The 22,792-nt window shown below is 43.9% G+C and overlaps 1 protein-coding gene across 5 annotated transcripts in view; it reads left to right on the top strand.

Moving 5' to 3' along the window:
- c21h12orf4 (chromosome 21 C12orf4 homolog) overlaps positions 1-22,792 on the top strand; it is a 57,373-nt gene that overhangs the window by 18,412 nt on the left and 16,169 nt on the right. For all 5 annotated transcript variants that reach the window (XM_033039732.1, XM_033039730.1, XM_033039733.1 and 2 more), the window contains exons 9-13: positions 2,969-3,097; positions 4,386-4,460; positions 9,644-9,846; positions 13,468-13,525; positions 14,495-14,562. In XM_033039732.1, the coding sequence (XP_032895623.1) occupies positions 2,969-3,097; positions 4,386-4,460; positions 9,644-9,846; positions 13,468-13,525; positions 14,495-14,562 (533 nt within the window). The remainder of the gene's footprint in view (positions 1-2,968; positions 3,098-4,385; positions 4,461-9,643; positions 9,847-13,467; positions 13,526-14,494; positions 14,563-22,792) is intronic.

The raw sequence follows: 22,792 nt of genomic DNA, 5'->3' as shown, positions 1-22,792 counted from the left end.
CCTTGGGACAATGAGGAGTTGAAAAGATTAGTGAGGTAGGGGCAGAGAACGGGGAGGCAGGACTTCAGCAGGGGAGTGGGGAGAGGGTCGAGGGAGCAGGTAGTGGGTTTGGAAGAGCTGATGAGTTTGGAGATTTCAATAGGGGTGACCAGGTCAAACTGGGAGAGGAAGCAGTGTGGAGGAGGGGTAAGGAGGTCAGTGGAGATGTTGAAAGGAGGGGCCTTGGTAGGTGGTGGAGTAGATGCTGGGGAGTCGGGTACAGGGGATAAAGATTGATAGATGGTGCTGATTTTATCAGCGAAAAAGTGGAGGAATGAGTTGCAGAGATCCGGAGTAGAGGTAGGGAGAGTGTTGGCTCAAGGCTTGAGGAGGTTGCCCACTGTGGAGAAGAGGGTTCTGTGGTTTAGGCAGGGATCGGTGAATATGGAGGAGAGGTAGGCAGATTTTGCAGCAATGAGGGCATCTTTGTAGTCAGTGAGGTGGAGTTTGTAAGCTTCAAGGTGGACTGTGAGAGATGATTTCTTTGTGAGTCGTTCAAGTCGGCGACCAGTCTGTTTCAGTTTACGAAGTGCAGGTGTGTACCAGGGTGAAGATGTGTTGAAAGTTACGGTTCTTGTTTTGAGGGGGGCCATAGTGTTAAGGGAGGTAGACAAGGTGGAGTTGAGATGGTTTGTGAGATCATCAGGTGAGATGGGGGTTGAGTCCAGGGGGAGAGTGGTGGAGAGCAGGTCAGAGAGATGGTGGGGATCAATGGATTTTAGATTACGGAAGGTGATTTCTCGGAGGAAGCGGGGGCGAGGTGTCGGAGAAGGGATGGTGAACCGTATAAGCTTATGATCAGAGAGGGGGAAGAGGCAAGGATGGAGGTCGAGTACCGGTTGATTTGTGGAGCAGACCAGGTCAAGGATGTGACCTTTGTCATGGGTGGGAAAGGTGACGTGCTGAGTGAGAGAGAAGTTGTCAAGTAAAAAGGCGAATTCAGATGCGAGCTTGCAGGTGGGGGAGTCCATGTGAATATTTAAGTCACCAAGTAGCAGCAGACGTGGGGAGAGGGATGAGGCAAGTGTGAGGAGTTCAGTGAAGTCAGATAGGAAGGAGGGGTTTGGTTTAGGTGGCCGGTAAATGAGGATGACTGTCATGGAGGGAAGGGCTTTGAAGGCGAGGAATTCAAATGATGCTACTGGGGGGAAGGTGAGTTCAGTGATACGAAAATTCTGGTTGAAAATAACAGCGAGGCCACCTCCATGGCGGGAGGGGCGGGGCTTGGAAATGTAATTAAATCCAGGTGGGGATGCTTGATTGAGGGAGAAGAAGACATTGGGTTGTTGCCAGGTCTCAGTGAGCAGAAGGAAGTCCAGAGTGTTGTCAAGGATTAGTTCATGGAGGGCAAGGGCTTTGTTGTTGAGCGACCTGGTGTTGAGGAGGGCAAAGTTGGCATTATGAGAGGGTGGAGGGATGGGGGCAGGCTGGAGAGATCTGAGGTTGTCCCGGTTGACAGTGCGTGCGGTCAGCTGGGATGGGGGGTGACGCAGTTGAGGGGGGGTAGAGCGTGGTAGTGAGCAGATGGATGGAATGGAATGTCCGTGGTTGAAGCAAACAAGCTTGCGCCGAGAGCCTCTGTGGATGAAACGGGGTCGACGCAGAAGTCCAAGCTGTTTAACGACCTGGATGCAGGATGGGATGTGGTTGTTGAAGAAACCTGTCATCTGGAGATAATAATAATAATAATAAATTTTTATAAAGTGCTGGAGCTCAGGCAGCATCTCTGAAGAATATGGATATGTGACTTTTTGGGTTGAGATCCTTCTTCAGACTGATTGTGGGGGGGAGAAGAAAGCTGGAAGAGGGGAGATGCAGGACAAAGTGTGACAGGTAATAAATCTCGGGGGGGAGAGAGAGAGAGATTAGTTAGAGGTCACCTAAAATTGTAGAATTCAATGTTCAAATTGTTGGATTGTAAGATTTCCAAGGAATAGGAGGTGCTGTTCCACTAGTTTGTGTGTGGCCTCACTCTGGTAAGAGTCAAGTTATGGAATGGATCCTTGGTAAGAGTCAAGTTATGGAATGGATCCTCAAGTCAAGTCAAGTCAAGAGAGTTTATTGTCAAGTGTCCCAGACAGGACAATAACATTCTTGCTTGCTGCAGCACAACAGAGTATTGTAAGCATAAATACAGAACAGTTCAGTGTGTCTATATAGCATAGACCACACATATACGCATAAATAAACAGTTAACAGATAAACAGATAAATGTGTAAGAAGGAACTGCAGATGCTGGAAAATCGAAGGTAGACAAAAGTGCTGGAGAAACTCAGCAGGTGAGGCAGCATCTATGGAGCGAAGGAAATAGGCAATGTTTCGGGTCGAGACCTTTGTTCAGATAAAGTGCAATAGGCTGTTACAGTTCAGAGTTTGTTGGCGAGTTTAACAGCCTGATGGCTGTAGGGAAGAAGCTGTTCCTGAACCTGGATGTACCAGATTTCTGGCTCCTGTACCTTCTACCCGATGGTAGAGGAGAGATGAGTGCGTGGCCAGGATGGTGTGGGTCGATGATGTTGGCAGCCTTTTTGAGGCAGCGACTGCGATAGATCCCTTCGATGGTGGGGAGGTCAGAGCCGACGATGGACTGGGCAGTGGTCACAACTTTCTGCATTCTTTTCCGCTCCTGGACGCTCAAGTTGCCGAACCAAGCCACGATGCAACCAGTCAGCATGCTCTCTACTGTGTACCTGTAGAAGTTGTCAAAAGGATACAAGACACTAACAGCATCAGAACAGGTGTAATGGGAATGGATGACTGAGAGATTGGAATACTGTTCATGTAGAAATAGGGCAAAAGGAGGAATGTAAACAAAATAGATGTTTAATTAATCCCCAGTAAGCCTTTTATAATAGTACTGTCTTATAATGTAAAATCAGGAAGAGCAATTCCACACAATTCCAATATTTTAATTATCCATCCATACTAGATTTTGCAACGGTTTGCCATGAGTGCACTGATTTCCATTTTCCTAGAGTGGAACAACAGCTTCAGATTGTCCAGCAAGTTGTACTTTATGCAAGTGCTCAACGTAATAAGAAATCAAAGGAAAGAGCCGGTAAGTTAGAAAGTGCAAATACAGTTGCAAACTTCATTGTTACTTTTTTTGCCTGTCTGGCCTAGTTCTATAATGAATAAAGTTGCTTCAAACTGCACTTGTGGTTTGGAAGTTTATATATGATAGGCTGTTATGATAGGAAGCCAGTTTTAAATCTTGAGTATTAATCCAAAAAAAAAAATCTGTTATTATTGCTAACATTTTATTTATTTTTGCCTCATGATGTAAACATGAGATCTCTTATGAGTGTAGCTGAAGTTCTATCAATGTTTCAGTGTTTCTCTTCCCCAGCCAAAATGTCATTACTAATAATGTGAGAGTTGAACAGAAAACATAGCTTTTAATAGCAACTGATTTTTTTTTTAATGTAGTTGATTCTTTTATTATGGACCTAAAAGTGATGATAATTATGAAACTATCAAAATTTGCACAATAACTGAGGAAGTATGTATTTTAGTTTAGTTTATTATTGCCGGGTATACCAAGGGACAGATTTTGATTGGATGTTTTGCAGTTCAACGCAGAAGTCAGCAAGTTCCTGTCTTGATTCCCTTATCTTGAGAGCAGCGTTAGCAGCGTTCTGCTATGTAATAAGCAGAAATCAGAGAATCAATACCAACTTACAACTGTTCTGAATTTAACAATGCCTAAAAAATGTATATTGTTTAATGGGATGTAATTGAGTTTTTAATATGCATAACCGTATTTATTGCATATCAGCCTCTCTGACTTAAGAAAGTAATTTTATGTGGATCCTACAACTGATAATTATTTCAAAGCTCCTGATTTTTTAACTATTTTTACTTTATTAAAGTTTGTTTATGATAATTAAACCTTTAACATTATCTCATGTATATAGCTCATTTTTTAAAATTTAATTCTCTATAAAATGATTAAAAAGGTAGTTTAAATATTAGAGCTTTTGATTTCTGGATTTTATGTACTGTTAAGAAATCTTCAGTGTGTTTGGCTAGTCATTCTGCTTGGTGACTTCATTGTTGCTGAATGGTAGATATCACAATTGACGGATACCTGACGGCAACTGACAAAGAGAAATGAAACCTCGCCGCAGAGATCAGTGAATCGTTGAGGGTATTCTGAGTGCCTTGCTTCATTGCTGATTACAAAATCCAGGCTGATAAGTCACAATTGCAGCATTTACACTTGTAGACCTGTACAGTGATTATCTTAAAACACTGGATGATCTATTAAATATTGATAAAAATAAAAGCAATACATTCCAGTAGTTACTAAAATAGTTAACGACAAAATGTATTTTCTACACAAGAGTTGTCAAATGGAAATGGGGGGAATGAAGATAAGTCAAAGACTGGAGAAAGAAATCCATCGAATATTTTGCCAGGTACGTGGAACTGCACATTTCATTGTGAATTAATATCTTGCATTCTATTGATTAACCCCCCAGTAATAATGGGAAAGATGGTGAAGGAGCCGAAACCATGGCTTATCTTGGCTTATGTACGGCACTTCTGGTTTTTGGTTCAATTGTGAGTGTGTTTGTATCCAGAACTGCATGCTCTATTTCTGTAAATGTTGCATTGTAGAACTGCTCCATTAATTGGAACTTTAGGAAAGAAACATTTAAGGGCCTGTTCCACTTGGGCGTCATTTGCGCGTAATTTACACGTCATCGTTTATGCATCACGACGCACGCGTTGTGACGAGCGCGTCGTGATGCGCGCATGGTGCGCATTACGTGCGTATGGTTCGTGGTGACCTAGGCAGTGACGCGCAGTCGCGAGCGGCGCCCCAGGATTTTGTGATGTACAAAATCTTTGCACGCCATCCGCGCGATGCGCAAATGATGCCCAAGTGGGACAGGCCCTTTTAAGCTCCAATTGCAGTGCCTGTTAATTAACCTGTTTATTTGGAAACGTTGATTCTCCTTTAACTTGTTCTGCTGAGCAATCTGTGAGCATAAAAGTGATATCAATTACAAGAATCAATGCAAATTATCACAGAATTTAGACTATATAATTAATTTGTGATTTTTAAAATAAAAATAATACACACCAGAAATTTATGATATAAAAAAAGGTTTTCTCTTGGGTTTCTCTTGCCATTCAATATCTAATTAATTTAATTTGAACTTCCAATTTTGTGAAGATAGACATAAAAAGTTGGAGTAACTCAGCGGGACAGGCAGCATCTCTGGAGAGAAGGAATGGATGACATTTCGGGTCGAGACCCTTCCTTGAAAGCTTTGGCATCAATCTTTCTGAAAGACCACTGCTGATGTTTTGAGGCCAGATTTTGGAGATAATAAAGCAGATTATATGTTCCCAATCCTTGGCTCAAATGCCTCATTTATCAGCATTCCTAATACCTGGTTCCGGTCATGTACCTAGCCATGTTTCTGACCATTGATTACACTGCATATCTAACCAAATTCGTTGTCCACCCTGAATACCCGTATCAGACACTGTGTAGGTCAAAATGCTGTACTATCATTCAGCTGTGGAGGAATACTGGATTGACGCCTGGAAGTATGATGTTGTGGCGGTCAGTGAAACATGGTTGCAGGAGGGCTGTGATTGGAAACTAAATATTCCAGGATTTCGTTGCTTCAGGTGTGATAGAATTGGAGGGGCAAGAGGTGGAGGTGTTGCATTGCTTATCAGGGAAGATATTACAGCAGTGCTTTGGCAGGATAGATTAGAGGGCTCGTCTAGGGCTGAGAAATGGGAAAGGGGTAGCAACACTTATAGGGGTGTATTATAGACCGCCAAATGGGGAGCGAGAATTGGAAGAGCAAATATGTAAGGAGATCGCAGATATTAGTAGTAAGCACAAGGTAGTGATTGTGGGAGATTTCAATTTTCCACACATAGACTGGGAAACACATTCTGTAAATGGGCTGGATGGTTTGGAGTTTGTAAAATGTGTGCAGGATAGATTTTTGCAGCAATACATAGAGGTACCTACTAGAGAAGGGGCGGTGCTGGACCTCCTGTTAGGAAATGAGACGGGTCAGGTGGCAGAGGTATGCTTTGGGGAACAGTTCGGGTCCAGTGATCACAATACCATTAGTTTCAATATAATTATGGAGAGGGTCAGAACTGGACCTAGGGTTGAGATTTTTGATTGGAGAAAGGCTAACTTTGAGGAGATGCGAAAGGATTTAAAAGAAGTAAATTGGGACATTTTGTTTTATGGGAAAGATGTGGAAGAGAAATGGAGGACATTTAAAGGTGAAATTTTAAGAGTACAGAATCTTTATGTCCCTGTTCGGTTGAAAGGAAATAGTAAAAATTGGAAAGAGCCATGGTTTTCAAGGGAAATTGGACACTTGGTTCGGAAAAAGAGAGATCTACAATAATTATAGGCAGCATGGAGTAAATGAGGTGCTTGAGGAGTATAAAGAATGTAAAATGAATCTTAAGAAAGAAATTAGAAAAGCTAAAAGAAGATATGAGGTTGTTTTGGCAAGTAAGGTGAAAGTAAATCCAAAGGGTTTCTACAGCTATATTAATAGCAAAAGGATAACGAGGGATAAAATTGGTCCATTAGAGAGTCAGAGTGGACAGCTATCTGCAGAGCCAAAAGAGATGGGGGAGATAATGAACAATTTCTTTTCTTCGGTATTCACCAAGGAGAAGGATATTGAATTATGTGAGGTAAGGGAAACAAGTAGAGTAGCTATGGAAACTATGAGATTCAAAGAAGAGGAAGTACTGACACTTTTGAGAAATATAAAAGTGGATAAGTCTCCAGGTCCGGACAAGATATTCCCTAGGACATTGAGGGAAGTTAGTGTATAAATAGCAGAAGCTATGACAGAAATATTTCAAATGTCATTAGAAACGGGAATAGTGCCGGAGGATTGGCGTACTGCGCATGTTGTTCCATTGTTTAAAAAGGGTTCTAAGAGTAAACCTAGCAATTATAAACCTGTTAGCTTGACGTCAGTGTTGGGCAAATTAATGGAAAGGATACTTAGAGATAATATATATAAGCATCTGGATAAACAGGGTCTGATTAGGAACAGTCAACATGGATTTGTGCCTGGAAGGTCATGTTTGACTAATCTTCTTGAATTTTTTGAAGAGGTTACTCGGGAAATTGATGAGGTTAAAGCAGTGGATGTTGTATTTATGGACTTCAGTAAGGCCTTTGACAAGGTTCCTCATGGAAGGTTGGTTAAGAAGGTTCAATTGTTGGGTATTAATGGTGGAGTAGCAAGATGGATTCAACAGTGGCTGAATGGGAGATGCCAGAGAGTAATGGTGGATGGCTGTTTGTCAGGTTGGAGGCCAGTGACTAGTGGGGTGCCACAGGGATCTGTGTTGGGTCCACTGTTGTTTGTCATGTACATCAATGATCTGGATGATGGTGTGGTAAATTGGATTAGTAAGTATGCAGATGATACTAAGATAGGTGGTGTTGTGGATAATGAAGTAGATTTTCAAAGTCTACAGAGAGATTTATGCCAGTTGGAAGAGTGGGCTGAAAGATGGCAGATGGAGTTTAATGCTGATAAGTGTGAGGTGCTACATCTTGGCAGGACAAATCAAAATAGAACGTACATGGTAAATGGTAGGGAATTGAAGAATGCAGTTGAACAGAGGGATCTAGGAATAACTGTGCACAGTTCCCTGAAGGTGGAATCTCATGTAGATAGGGTGGTAAAGAAAGCTTTTGGTGTGCTGGCCTTTATAAATCAGAGCATTGAGTATAGAAGTAGGGATGTAATGTTAAAATTGTACAAGGCATTGGTGAGGCCAATTCTGGAGTATGGTGTACAATTTTGGTCGCCTAATTATAGGAAGGATGTCAACAAAATAGAGAGAGTACAGAGGAGATTTACTAGAATGTTGCCTGGGTTTCAGCAATTAAGTTACAGAGAAAGGTTGAACAAGTTAGGTCTTTATTCTTTGGAGCGCAGAAGGTTAAGGGGGGACTTGATAGAGGTCTTTAAAATGATGAGAGGGATAGACAGAGTTGACGTGGATAAGCTTTTCCCACTGAGAGTAGGGAAGATTCAAACAAGAGGACATGACTTGAGAATTAAGGGACAGAAGTTTAGGGGTAACATGAGGGGGAACTTCTTTACTCAGAGAGTGGTAGCTGTGTGGAATGAGTTTCCAGTGGAGGCAGGTTCGATTTTATCATTTAAAAATAAATTGGATAGTTATATGGACGGGAAAGGAATGGAGGGTTATGGTCTGAGTGCAGGTAGATGGGACTAAGGGAGAATACGTGTTCGGCACGGACTTGAAGGGTCGAGATGGCCTGTTTCCGTGCTGTAATTGTTATATGGTTATATGGTTAATACTGTGCCCCACCAGTGCAAGTCCCACAAAGGGTAACTGTCCTCAGACAGCATCCCACACTACAGCCTGCAGTAGCTACAAAGTGTCCATCTTATGGGCTGCCCCAAGGTTTACCATAATTGACACCTGCAAAGAAACTCTTATCTACCAATAGGAAATTGTGCTAAAATAACAACAGATAAAGGTGAAACACTCAGCACATCAGGCAGCATCTGAGGAAAATGAAATATAGCTGAGGGATATGATCGGATGGGTCTTGTGCTCAGCATGCACCAAATGAAGTCCTGTACCAACCTCCTCTCCTGAACCACAATGCCCCTACCATGAGTTATGGCGGGAACCTGGAAGATGTGGATCATCTGCCAGGTCTTGGGAGACACTTCTCAACAAAGATGAGCATCAATGGTGAAATTCAGAGTATTTGAAAATCAAATCTACAAACCTGGCATCAAACTCTTGATCTCTGGCCAGCAGTGATCCCAATCTTCCTATGTGTGTCGGGGACTGTGATTCTGGCAACTGGCATATTAATACCCTGGAAAGATACCACCAATGCCTTCCCAACAAAATCCTCAAAATTCATTGGAAGGATAGGCAAACCATCAGAATAGTCCTAACCAGTGCTAAGATGGTCAAAATTGTGCAGTGCATTGTTAGGGTAGGTAATGCAAAACTTTCCCCTTAGCAGTGTCCAAGACCAGAGGACACAAGCTTAGAGTAAGTGGTATGAGATTCAAAGGGAATTTGAGGAAGATTAGTTTTCACCTAGAGTAGTTGAAATCTTGCGAGGGTGTGTATACATTTTGTCCAGTTGCCTGTCAATATTTGAATGATGTAGGACTCCATTTTCATCATACTTGCACAAGAGTTTTCCATCAGTGTTTGGAAAGATAGTCTTTCATTAGTGGAGCATATTAATGGGTTTAAATATAGGTGTCATTGAGACCAATAGTATGAATTATCAGTAATACTATGGACAATATGAATTGCATTGATCATCCATTAATTTGCCATGACAACCCAGATTGCATTCAGCGCATTAAGAAATGTGAATGATTCTTTATTGATGTTCTATAACGACCTTTACACATGGTATAATGCTTCTTTTACTTTAATAATGGGTGGTACCACCTCATATTTTCAACACCTTCAGTAGTTATTTTTCTTCAAATGATTAACAATGTAGGTGTGCTTGATGTGATTTCAAAAAGTATAATTTTGTCATATAAAATGTTTTTATTTATTTCGACAGGAGAATTTTACACCACAAGACATTCTAACCTTTCTGAAGTTCATGTTGTCTTTCATCTGTGTGTGGACGACAATGTGAGATCTAGCAATATTACAGCCCGTGATCCAGCAATTATGGGCCTACGTAACATTCTGAAAGTCTGTTGCACTCATGATATAACAACGATAACAATTCCTCTCTTATTGGTGCATGATATGTCTGAGGTAAATGGAAAAGTGTTAAGGCAAGGAAGCATTGGATTGTATCAAAGTGATTTATAACATGTTACAACGTGGGTAGCATGGTGGCGCAGCAGTAGAGCTGCTGCCTTACAACGCTTGCAGCGCTGGAGACCCGGGTTCGATCCCGGCTACAGGGGGCTGTCTGTATGCAGTTTGTAAGTTCTCCCCGTGACCGCATGGGTTTTCTCCAAGAGCTTATGTTGCCTCCCACACTCCAAAGACATACATGTTTGTAGGTAAATTGGATTGGTATAAGTGTAAATTGTCCATAGTGTTTAGGATAATGTAGGGACATTTGTTATCTTTCTTTAATTCCTCCCTCTACATAAATTCACCAGCATTTCAGATTTGGCAGACAGCTACTGTAGACATCGAATGTGGCAGGTCGTGTCTTACTAAATTGATTGAGTTTTTTGAGAATGGGACAAAGGAGATTGATGAAGATAGGGCAGTGGACATTGTGTACATGGATTTTAGATAAGGTCCCACATGGTATGTTATCCAGAGAAGATTAAGATGTATGGGATTCACGATGACTTGGTCATATGGATTCATAACTGGCTTATTCATTGAAGACAGAGGGTTGTGGTGGAAGGTATATATTCTTGTTGGAGGTCTGTGACCAGTGGAATTCTGCAGGGATCTGTGCTGGGACCTCTGCTGTTTGTGAGCTATATAAATGACTTGGACGAAAATGTACTTGGGTTAGTGAGTAAGTTTGCTGATGACACCAAAATTCGAGGAATTGCAGATGGTGACAAAGGTTGTCAGAAGAAACACTAGGATATAGGTCAGCTGCAGAAATAGGCGGAGAAATGGTTGATGGAGTTTAACCCAAGCAAGTGTGAGGAGTTGCACTTTGGGAGGTTGAATATTAGGAGAGAATTTACAGTTAATGGCAAGACATTAACAGCATTGATCTAAGATCTATCTTAACAGATAGATCTTAGAGCCCAAGTTCATAGCTCACTGAAGGTGGCAGGATACGTAGATGGATGGTTAAAAAAAAGCATATGGTATGCTTGCTTTCATTGCTCGGGCCATTTAGTATCAGAGACAGGAAGTCTTGATCTTCCTCTTGTGTATGGCGTGCGCAGCCTAAAGTTGTAGGACAACTTGTTCTATTTGATATTATTTGATTGTGCACGCCAAGTTGATTGCATTCGTGGAAACTGGGCGGACCACGTGAAGATTGCAATCTTCCACCCCAAGGAAGTCTTGATGCAGCTCTATAAGACTTTGGTTGGGCCGCATTTGGAGTATTGCGTGCAGTTCTGGTCACCCCATTACAGGAAAGAGACTTTGAAGAAGGTACAGAGGAGGTTTACTTCAATGCTGCCTGGATTAGAGGATTTCAGCTACAGGGAGAGGTTGGATAGACTTGGATTATTTCCTTTGGAAGGTCAATGGTTGAGGGGAAACTTGATAGAAGTATATAAAATTATGAGATGTATAGATAAGGTAGACAGAACCTTTTTGCCAGTGTGGAAATGTCCAACATTAGAGGGCATAGCTATTAGGTGAGAGGGGGAACGTTTAATGCGATATGCAGGGCAAGATTTTTACTGACGGTGGTGGGGGCCTGGAACACCTTGTTAGGTGTGGTGGTAGAGGCAGACACGATAGTGATGATTAAGGTGCTGTTAGATAGGCAAAATTATTCTGGTAGTTTGAACCATGGAGGATAAATGACCAGATGCTATAAATCTTAAAATCTATTGACTTTTACAAAGATAACGTCAAATATCAGATAGCCAGAGATACTATACAGACCTACTAGGAAAAATACTAAAATGCAAATAGAGAGGTACTCTTTTTTTTTTTAATCGGGAGATATGATTTATAAACCAAGAATCGACCAGTGCTGCTCAGCCATTACATTTATTTTTGTTAGTAAAGGTTATCGACACTTATCTGGAAATTAATTCATTGGTACAGTACTTTCAGAAAGTATTCAGACCCCTTCACATTTTCCACATTTTGTTACGTTACAGCCTTATTCTAAAATGGATTAAATTCATTTTTTTATCATCAATCTACACACAATACCCCATAATAAAAAAGTGAAAACAGGTGTTTAGAAATGTTTGCAAAGTAATTAAAAATAAATAACTAAAATATCACATTTACTTAAGTATTCAGACCCTCTACTCAGTACTTTGTTGAGGCACCTTTGGCAGCGATTACAGCCTCAAGTCTTCTTGGGTATGACACTACAAGCTTGGCACACCAGTATTTGGGTAATTTCTCCCATTCTTCTCTGCAGATCCTCTCAAGCTCTGTCAGGTTGGATGGGGAGCGTTGATGCACAGCTATTTTAAGGTCCCTCCAGAGATGTTCGATCGGGTTCAAGTCCTTGCTCTGGCTGGGTCACTTAAGAGCATTCACAGACTTGTCACAAAGCCACTCCTGCGTGGTCTTGGCTCTGTGCTCAGGGTCATTGTCCTGTTGGAAGGTGAACCACTGCCCCTGTCTGAGGCCCAGAAGGCTCTGGAGCAGGTTTTCATCAAGGATCTTTCTGTACTTTGCTCCGTTCATCTTTCCCTCGATCCGGACTAGTCTCCCAGTTCCTGCCGCTTAAAAACATCCCCACAGCATGATGCTGCCACAACCATACTTCACCGTAGGTATGGTATTGATCAGGTGATGAGCGGTGCCTGGTTTCCTCCAGACGTGAAGCTTGGCATTCAGACCAAAGAGTTCAATCTTTGTTTCATCAGACCAGAGAATCTTGTTTCACATGCCCTTTGGTAAACTCCAAGCGGGCTGTCATGTGCCTTTTACTGAGGAGTGGCTTCCGTCTGGCCACTCTAGCATAAAGGCCTGATTGGTGGAGTGCTGCAGATATAGTTGTCCTTCTGGAAGGTTCTCCCATCTCCACAGAGGAACTCTAGAGCTCTGTCAGAATGACCATCGGGTTCTTGGTCATCTCCCTGACCAAGGCCCTTCTCCCCGATTGCTCAGTTTGGCCGGGCGGCTCGCTCTATGAAGAGTCCTGATGGTTCCAAAGTTCCTCCTTTTAAGAATGACGGAGGCCACTGTACTCTTCGGGACCTGCAATGCTGCAGAAATTGTTTTATACCCTTCCCCAGATCTGTGTCTCAACACAATCCTGTCTCTGAGGTCTACGGACAATTCCTTCGTCTTCATGGCTTGGCTTTTGCTTTGACATGCACTGTTAACTGTGGGACCTTATATAGACTTTCCAAATCATGTCCAATCAATTTAATTTACTACTGGTGGACTCCAATCGAGTTGTAGAAACATCTCCAGGATAATCAATGGAAACAGGATGAGGCTAAGCTTAATTTTGAGTGTCATAGCAAAGAGTCTGAATACCTATGTAAATGTGATATTTCAGTTATTTATTTGTAATCACTTTTAAACACCTGTTTTCGCTTCTTCATTCTGGGGTATTGTGTGTAGATTGATGATAAAAAAAAGAATGTAATACATTTTAAAATAAGGGTGTAACGTAACAAAATGTAGAAAAAGTGAAGTGGTCTGAATACTTGCTGAATGCACTGTATGTTGTTTATGAAACACATGTTGAATATTTTAGATTGTATCATATTTTATCCAACATGTTTCATATATTTACAGGAGATGACGATACCCTGGTGTCTGAAAAGGGCAGAGCTTGTGTTTAAGTGCGTAAAAGGTTAGTGAATTTATTGGAATTTCTAATAAATCTTGAAGTTTAGGGATACCAAGTTCATTTTGGGAAATGAATGTTTTCAGTGAGTGTCAATCATGGAGGCTGCACGATGAGTTTCTCATAATAAAACTTGTCCATTAGCAGCTAAGAGATTAGATTTACTCAAGTGTTTATTCCATTTCTACTGATGTGCAGTTGAATGATTCTGTGCTCTGTTGCCTGTTTTATCGAGTCAACTAAACTCAATACACTATACTCAGTTGTATTGAACACGATAACCTTGAGGAGCGCAGTTTTTGTTGCAGACAAGTAAAGCTAAACTGGAACAGTTTGCAGATCTTCAATAATTTATTTATAGTTTGAAAAAGGAAAGATTTTAATTATCTGGTGCCTTTTAAAATCATTTGGCATTTCAAAATCATTTACAGCCAATTAACTACTTAAGATGAGTAGGGCTGATGTGACACTGTGTAGAAAAAGTAAGTTGTTTTATCTGTTTATGTGAAATTAATATACATCGGTATTGTAACTATAGTTTGCCACTCTTAACAAATGTAATATTATGTGATTAGTATTAAATCAAAACTACACAAGCAAAAAATGTTTGTGAAAGCATTCTAGCCAACATTGCACAGTACTGAGCAGAAAACAAAAGACCGGAGAAGTCAGTGAGACCCAAAATGTCACCTGCCCTATCCCTCCAGAGATGCTGCCTGACCTGCTGAGTTACTGTATCCAATCTATGAACAGAAAACTTCCACAAACAGCAATGTGGTAATGAATATATCATCTATTTTTGTGATACTGGTCTATAAAGAAAATAGTTACTATTTCAAGTATCAGTATATTTTGAATTGAAAGGATAGGAATGGTGAAGACATGGAAGGTGAGGGGTTTAAAAAAAAAAATTACAAACTGAGTTAAACTCTTATTTTTTTTTAAATTTAAATCCACGTATCTTATTTCTTCAAGGTTTTATGATGGAAATGGCATCTTGGGACGGAGGAACTTCTCGCACAGTTCAGTTCCTTGTACCACAGGTAGATCACCAATTTTGTTTCTATATAAGCATTTTGTTTCTTTTTTTAAAAACTGCACTAATTCACATCCACGCAGTTCTTCATTTTGAATTGTATATTGAAAAAGCTAAGAGAACTTTAAAACGAACAATGCTGGAAATATGAAAAATGGAAAATGCTACAACTTATCTAAGTTAACACCTATGGGGAGAGTGTAACTTGAGAAACATTATGCAGCTTCATATCTGTCTCAAATAGTGCTTTCGTGACGGGATGGACAGCCATGTACGATACACAAAGTCCTCATCATCTGCAGATTTAATGCTCACAGATCCACATACTCATGAGGTCAACCATTTGTTATTGAGAATTTTTGGCTACTTTCATGACTGGAGCTGAGGTTTAGAGCACGGGAGAAGTCAGGAATGTGGGTAGGAATTTGCCGCCAGTGTCCAGAATACTTAAGTCAAAACAAGCTGAAAGTTACGTTGAAGTTGCCATACAGCAATCAACCCTTCTATAACCATGTCATTGTTATCTGCTGGAGGCTCTAACCCCTACTACTAAAAAAGAATGAAGACTTAATATAAACACCTAGCATCGTTAATTATACAGGATTTCAGAATTTAATTTGAAAGCTATGTCCTGAAAATAATGTGCTCAATGTTTTCAGCATATGGCACAGTAGTTCTTTTGACAGTAACTGCTTTCTCATGACAAAGTAACTATTAAATATAATTCCAAATTCAGATGGGTCTCAGAGTTCTTTCCCCCTTCACTTCTTGACTAATTTGTATGACATAGGATATTACCAAGTAAGCCTCTTTGCCAAAGCCCACCCTTCACAAGAATTAGAATAAATTTATGGAGTATTTGATTTTAATATCACAAAGAGCAACCATTGAAGGTGGGACATAAACTGTATTGTTTCTTACATTGTGTCAAACTCAGATGTCCAGCAATTGACTTATGAACAAAATAATACATGGGATAGCAGTGGTATGAGAGTGTTAATAAATGGCTGGATACAAGTGCAGAAGTTGATTTATTTTGATCCTATTTTCACCCATGATTGTTTGCAACAAGGTGAGTGGAAGCAGAAAAATTTCAAATGAATCAAAGTTAATTAAATATGATCCGTGTACACTCTACATCAGGGGTCGGCAACCTTGTTCTGCATAGGGGCCAGGACGCACGTGTGAGTGGATGGCGGGCCACGTCTATCACGTGTACACATGGAACCCGCCCCCATCCCGCCCCGGATGGCAGGCATCAAATCACGTGTTCACAGAGATCCCGCCCCTTCGATGACCCCACCCGGAGCACTGGCCCCTAATTATGGGCACTCACGAACATGGCATGCCTATGGACCATTGCCTTGGCTCTGTCCTGAAGGCGGTGGCTCAAATACACTCACTCGTCCCCGGCTTATTGACAACCCCAATCCCGACAGTGAAGCCCAGACACAGAAGGTGCGCGGCAATGCCGACGGCTTTGCACCAGATGCGATACAGCCAGAGCTCGGCGCTGCTCGGCGGCTCCGCCATTGACGCCGCCAGTGCAGGCCTCCTTGCGTCACCGCGGCCTTGGGCCCGGGAGGTACCGGAGATAACAGATGTCTGCGGGCCGGATAATTACTGGGAAAAAAATACGCCTGCGGGCCAGATGATTTAGAGTTACGGGCAGCATTTGGCCCAGGTGCCGTAGGTTGCCGACCCCTGCTCTACATCGTTCAAATTATTGTGAGGCACACCACATATCATCCCATTTGGAAGTGACTTGTTCCTGTCAGTTTCCTGATGATCATGTGGTGACCATCAACTTAAATGTTTTCAGCATGATTTCGGTAACTTTGGAAGCTCAGAACCAAGCCAGTCCTCAATAGCAGGTTTAGTGTTTTGATATTCTAAATGGGTAGGTCCACAATACACCAGTGTGTTTCCTACGCCTAAACAGTCATTTGAGATATTGACTCAAGTTTTGATGTGAAAATATTGGTGATAGCGATGGACTTTACTGTTGTGATGTGCAAATTGAATGACAGATTTTGCCAATATTAAACTATACCAAACAAGCTGACCATTAAATGTTTCTCACTGAGATGGGCCACTCCACCATAAACCATGCACTGGCAGTTAGGCTGCTCAGTCAAACACATTGAATTATGTGACATATGTGTATTGGCATCATAGATGTAGTTTAAGCGTGTAACCAAAAGCTTAGACTTTTCTATTCATGTCAATAGACCCTGTTAACTATGTCATGTCTATTAAATAATCTGGTGGCATTACAAAAAAAATGCAATCATTAAGATTGAATCCATTATCTTTTAATTATCATTAAAAAAAACAATTAAAAAAATTATTTAAAAAACAAGGTTTTCAATGAAACTAGGTAGAGCTTTCAGCTGTTTCAGTTTGCCAAGTGAAGTACATTAACCACAATAAAAATAGACGTAATTATTGAGCATTCAACAAGAAGAGTATGCCAGCAAGGTACCTGATAGTTTAGCAAAGTCCTCAGTCTATATTGTGGGGCAGGGCCTCGTAAACATATATGGCATAAGTAGCAAATGGGGATACCTGGTACGTTTTGGGGAGTCAAGACCAAAACAACATTCGGAACATGCTTTTGTCAACAACTTGAATGCAAAATGCCTACTGCATTTTAACAAGTTTGAGAAAGGCAGAAAAAAGTAAATGATTGAGAATTGGGACAGCTGATGCTCTTATTGTGGGAGTGAGATCAGAAGTGGCAGTGGGTCACCCTGCTCTTCTCCCAATATGTCTTTATCACCCCTGCATCTCCTGACCTGGTCTCATGGTAGAAGTACTGCCAAATCGGCTTTTAAAGCTATTCGGGAATTATATATTTTTCTTCCACAAGGCACTGATTTGCATAAGTTAACAAGCTCCTGTTTGATTGAATGGATAACCTTGGCCCCCTAACCTAAGGGTCCAACCAAAGTACTTATGATAATCAGTTTCAGTATTGAGCCATTAAAATATCACATTCAGGCACTTGTTTAAGAAAGAACTGCAGATGCTGGAAAAATCAAAGGTAGACAAAAATGCTATAGGAACTCAGCGGGTGAGGCAGCATCTATGGGGAGAAGGAATGGGCAACGTTTCTGGTTGAGACCCTTCTTCAAGGTATGTCCACTTTGAAGAAGTTCTCTCTCCGAAGGAAGAAGGGTCTCAACCCGAAATGTCGCCAATTCCTTTACTTCTCTCCATAAATGCTGCCTCACCCGCTGCGTTCCTCCAGCATTTTTGTCTACATTCAGGCACTTTTTCTCTGGAAGGCACTTGTAGATGGTTTATGCATGCAACCTATAATGTAGCTACCTCATCACCACTAACCACGCCCCATCATATTAGTATAACTGTAGTATCCTCCCTTTGTTCCTCCCACTAGGTCCCAGTACGCCTGAAGGCTGGATGCAGTCAGTGCTGGGACATGTGTGCCATGTGCTATATTAAACTCCTAGTAAAGGTTACAGTGTGTCAGCTATCAGACCTTTACATGGTGTCAGAAAGTTAAACTCGCGTCTCCCGTTTACCGGTTTTCTTTTATTTGTCCCCTGAGTGCCCAGTGTTGGGCTTCCTTTGATATGGCATCCTCATGCCGAAAGCCATCTCCCCTTGTCTTTGACGCTGACATTGCGGAGCGATGGTCGACTTTTGTGATGGACTACACTCACTTCGTCAATATTGCGCACCGGAACGACCCAGCCGCGGTCAAAGCCTCACTCCTGCTCAACCTGGCCGGTCCCGACGCAATGAAGAGAGCTCAGGCTTTCGTCTACGAACCAGCAGTCCTGGATGACAACGGCCAGCCGGTCGAGCCAGCTGAATCTGCCAATGACCCGGTATGTCTTTTGCGCAAGTTCGCGGAGATATGCGACCTGCCCTCCAACCGTATACTGGAGCGGGCCAGGTTTTTCTCACGTAAGCAACAGCCGGACGAACCTGTCGAGTGTTTCATCGCTGACCTGCGCTACCTTGCTCAGCGGTGCCGTTTTGAAACCATGCGTGACCAGCTCACCAGGGACATTCTCGTCACTGGCATGCTTGACCAGAAACTACGTGCCGACCTGCTGCAACGGCCTGACCTAACCCTGACTCAAGCAATGCATGCGTGCCGCATCGCCGAAGTGGTCACCCCTCCGCATGGGCAGAGGGGATCTGACAGCAGAGCCATAAATCTGACTGGTGTTGCTGGACAACGACGCATGCAGGGCAACTTTCGCCCTCCACCGCGGCCCGTTCGTACATCTCGGGTCCCGCGATCTCAGAAGTGTCCAAACTGTAATTATGTGCATCCTACGGAATCACAGTGCCCAGCCCTCGGAAAGACTTGCAATTTCTGCAGGAAAATGAACCATTTTGCAGCTGCCTGCCGGTCCCGTGGGAAAGTGCCCTCAGTTCCTAGACAACTCCTAAACAACCTTCAGCAAGTTGATAGCGAGATGGATTCTCAGTCCTCTGTCGACACTGCCCCCAGCTCTGAGCTCAGCTATTCCATGGGAGATGCAAGTGTTTACACTCTCCTCCACAGCCGATCTCGCCTCCCCGATCCATCTGTGCTCATTACTGTGAACAACAAGTCCTTCTCTGCGAAGCTGGATACGGGGGCAAAAGTGAACGTAATGTCAACATCACTGTTCCACAAGATAAGGAATAATGAGTTGTTGACTGCAGATCGCTCTGTTTTGCGTGCCTATGGGGGAGAGGAGCTAACACCTGTGGGGAGGGCGACCTTCCATTGCGTGCTACAGAAATCTTCCCGTGACCTGTCGTTCTTTATTCTGGATTGCGACTGTAACTTTACTGAGCAACCAGGCCTGCCAGGATCTTGGTCTGGTGTCCTTTGACCGTACGATCCACGAGGTGCAAGCAGTGATGGATCCACTATCCGAGTACCCGGACCTGTTTGACGACAAGTTGGGGAAGCTGCCGCTGGTGTATAAAATCGCAACTGACCCATCCGTGGTGCCTGTGATCCGTCCACCCCATAGAGTGTCGTTCGCCATGAAGGGCAAGGTGGAGAGCATGCTGAAAGACATGGTCAACATGGGAGTGCTGGAAGCTGTCAGCGATCCAACCGAATGGGTCTCCACCATGGTCGCCACAATGAGGAAAGGAAAAAATGAAATACGGGTATGCATCAACCCTAAGGACTTGAATCTGGCGATTAAACGGCCCCACTACCCTATGAGGACTGTTGAAGATGTTGCCGCCCAGGTCGGACAAGCCACAGTGTTCTCCGTCCTCGATGCCAGAAGTTCGTTTTGGCAAATACCCCTGGACAAACGTTCCACGGACCTAACCACGTTCGGTACGCCCTTCGGCAGGTTTAAGTTTTTGCGGATGCCGTTCGGCATCAACTCCGCCAGCGAGGTATTCCAGCGTTCTATGGAACAATTGTTTGCAGGTCTGCCCTGTGCGATTATTGTGGACGACATTCTGGTCTATGGAAGGGATGTGGCCGAACATGACCGCCACCTCCGACGGATTCTGGACCGTGCACGGCAGATCAATCTAAAGCTGAACCAGTCAAAATGCAGGTTCCGGGTGCCTGAGGTCACATATGTTGGCCACATTTTCACGGCCCACGGGTTAAAGCCTGACCCGCAAAAGACCAGCGCCATCTCAGAGCTGCCTGCCCCGACAGATGTTATCAGTCTACAGCGCTTCCTGGGTATGGTCAACTACCTGGGCAAGTTTATCCCTGACCTCAGCGAGTTGAGCGCACCCCTGAGACAACTCACTAAAAAGGACATTGCTTGGTCATGGTTTCCACACCACCAGCAGGCGTTTGACCTGCTAAAGACGAAGCTGATCAGCACACCTACTCTGAAGTTCTTTGATCTACTGCGTCCGGTCGTGGTCACTTGCGACGCTTCTCGTTTTGGACTGGGTGCTGCTTGCCTGCAGCCCCATGATGGTGACTCGCTGCTGCCTATCTCTTATGCCTCCAGGACCATGACGGACACAGAGCAGCGCTATGCGCAGATAGAGAAGGAGCTGCTGGCGTTGGTGTTTGCGTGTTCAAAGTTTAAGGACTTCCTATTTGGCACCAGGTTCACCGTTGAGACGGATCACCAGCCACTGGTGACGATACTTAACAAGCCTATACACAGCGCTCCAGCCAGGCTACAGCGGATGATGCTGCAGCTACAGCGGTTTGACTTTAAAATCGTGTATAAGAGGGGCACCGAGATGCATGTGGCTGACGCGCTGTCCCGGGCCCCCCGGACCTCCTGCGACCAGCACCCCTTCGAGCAGGCAGACTTACAGATACTGAATGTTAACTTCGTCCCTTCCAAGCAACTACAGTGCCTGGTTGAGCATACCGCTAACGACCCTGACCTGCAACAGCTTGCTGCTGTCATCATGCGCGGGTGGCCTACCAAACGGACTTCATTGCCTGCTAGCGTCCACCCCTATTTTTTGGTCCGCGATGAGTTGGTCCTCCGGGACGGTATTATTATCAAGGGACACAAAGTGGTCGTCCCTGCCTCGCTGCATGGTTTGTACTTCGACGCCGCCCACATGGGGCATCCCGGGGCAGATGCCACTATCTCGCATGCCCAGGAACAATATTACTGGCCGGGCATGGCAAAGTACATCAAGGCCAGGGTGGATTCCTGTCCGGACTGCAACTCTCTTGCCCCGCATCAGCAGAGACAGCCGCTTTTACAACAGCCTGCCTCTGACATGCCCTGGTCTTCACTGGCTGCCGATATTTTTGACTGGCGTGGGAAGCAGTACCTTGTGCTGGTAGACTCTTACTCAAATTGGTTCGAGGTGGACCTCCTCCCTGCCATCACCTCCGAGATGGTGATCAGTAAGCTACGCCGTCACTTTGCCACGTTTGGTTCCCCTGTTCGGCTGCAGACAGACAACGGCCGCCAGTTCACTAGCGCCGAATTTCAAGCTTTTGCTGCAAAGTGGAACTTCAATCATTTCACCAGCAGCCCGGAGTACCCGCAGAGCAATGGACTGGCTGAACGGGCGGTCCGCAGCGCTAAGCACTTGCTTGAACAATCCCGTCTCTCCAACGGGGATTTCTATCAGGGTCTCCTGAACCTTCGGAATATTTCCAGAGACAGTACTATGCGATCCCCTGCCCAACGACTCATGTCCCGAGTTATTCGCCCTCCGATGCCGATCGCCCAGCAGTCCCTGATGCCCAAAGTCCTGCAGCCTGCTGATGTCCAGCAACGAATTGCCCAGAAGCACGAAATCCAGCGCCGCTCGCACGACAAATCATGCCGCCCCCTATCCCCACTGATGCCTGGACAGGTCGTCCGTTTGCAGACGCCCACCGGCTATTCCCTACTTGCCACCGTGGTCAGGTTCGACAGCGCGCCACGGTCCTACCTGGTGGATTTTGAGGGGACTGATTACCGACGCAGCCGCCAGCACCTGTTGGCGGTCAACGAGCCCAAACCACCTCCTGCGATTCCGTATACCCCTCCATCGCGTGTCGAGCCTTCCTCAACTAACTTACCCTCTGCTCCCTGCATGCCCCGGTCGGTCCGTTTGCCTCGGACACCTCCCCCTGCTCTTCCTGGGTTCGCTCCTCAGGCCCTGTTGCCCCCTGTCAGGTCTTAGAAACATAGAAACATAGAAATTAGGTGCAGGAGTAGGCCATTCGGCCCTTCGAGCCTGCACCGCCATTCAATATGATCATGGCTGATCATCCAACTCAGTATCCCGTACCTGCCTTCTCTCCATACCCTCTGATCCCCTTAGCCACAAGGGCCACATCTAACTCCCTCTTAAATATAGCCAATGAACTGGCCTCGACTACCCTCTGTGGCAGAGAGTTCCAGAGATTCACCACTCTCTGTGTGAAAAAAGTTCTTCTCATCTCGGTTTTAAAGGATTTCCCCCTTATCCTTAATCTGTGACCCCTTGCCCTGGACTTCCCCAACATCGGGAGCAATCTTCCTGCATCTAGCCTGTCCAACCCCTTAAGAATTTTGTAAGTTTCTATAAGATCCCCTCTCAATCTCCTAAATTCTAGAGAGTATAAACCAAGTCTATCCAGTCTTTCTTCATAAGACAGTCCTGACATCCCAGGAATCAGTCTGGTGAACCTTCTCTGCACTCCCTCTATGGCAATAATGTCCTTCCTCAGATTTGGAGACCAAAACTGTACGCAATACTCCAGGTGTGGTCTCACCAAGACCCTGTACAACTGCAGTAGAACCTCCCTGCTCCTATACTCAAATCCTTTT

This window comes from Amblyraja radiata, chromosome 21 (assembly GCF_010909765.2).
Source record: "Amblyraja radiata isolate CabotCenter1 chromosome 21, sAmbRad1.1.pri, whole genome shotgun sequence".
In the NCBI taxonomy this organism is placed as follows: domain Eukaryota; kingdom Metazoa; phylum Chordata; class Chondrichthyes; order Rajiformes; family Rajidae; genus Amblyraja; species Amblyraja radiata.
The sequence above is the reverse complement of the archived record's forward strand: the minus strand, read 5'-3'. Positions and strand labels throughout refer to the sequence as shown.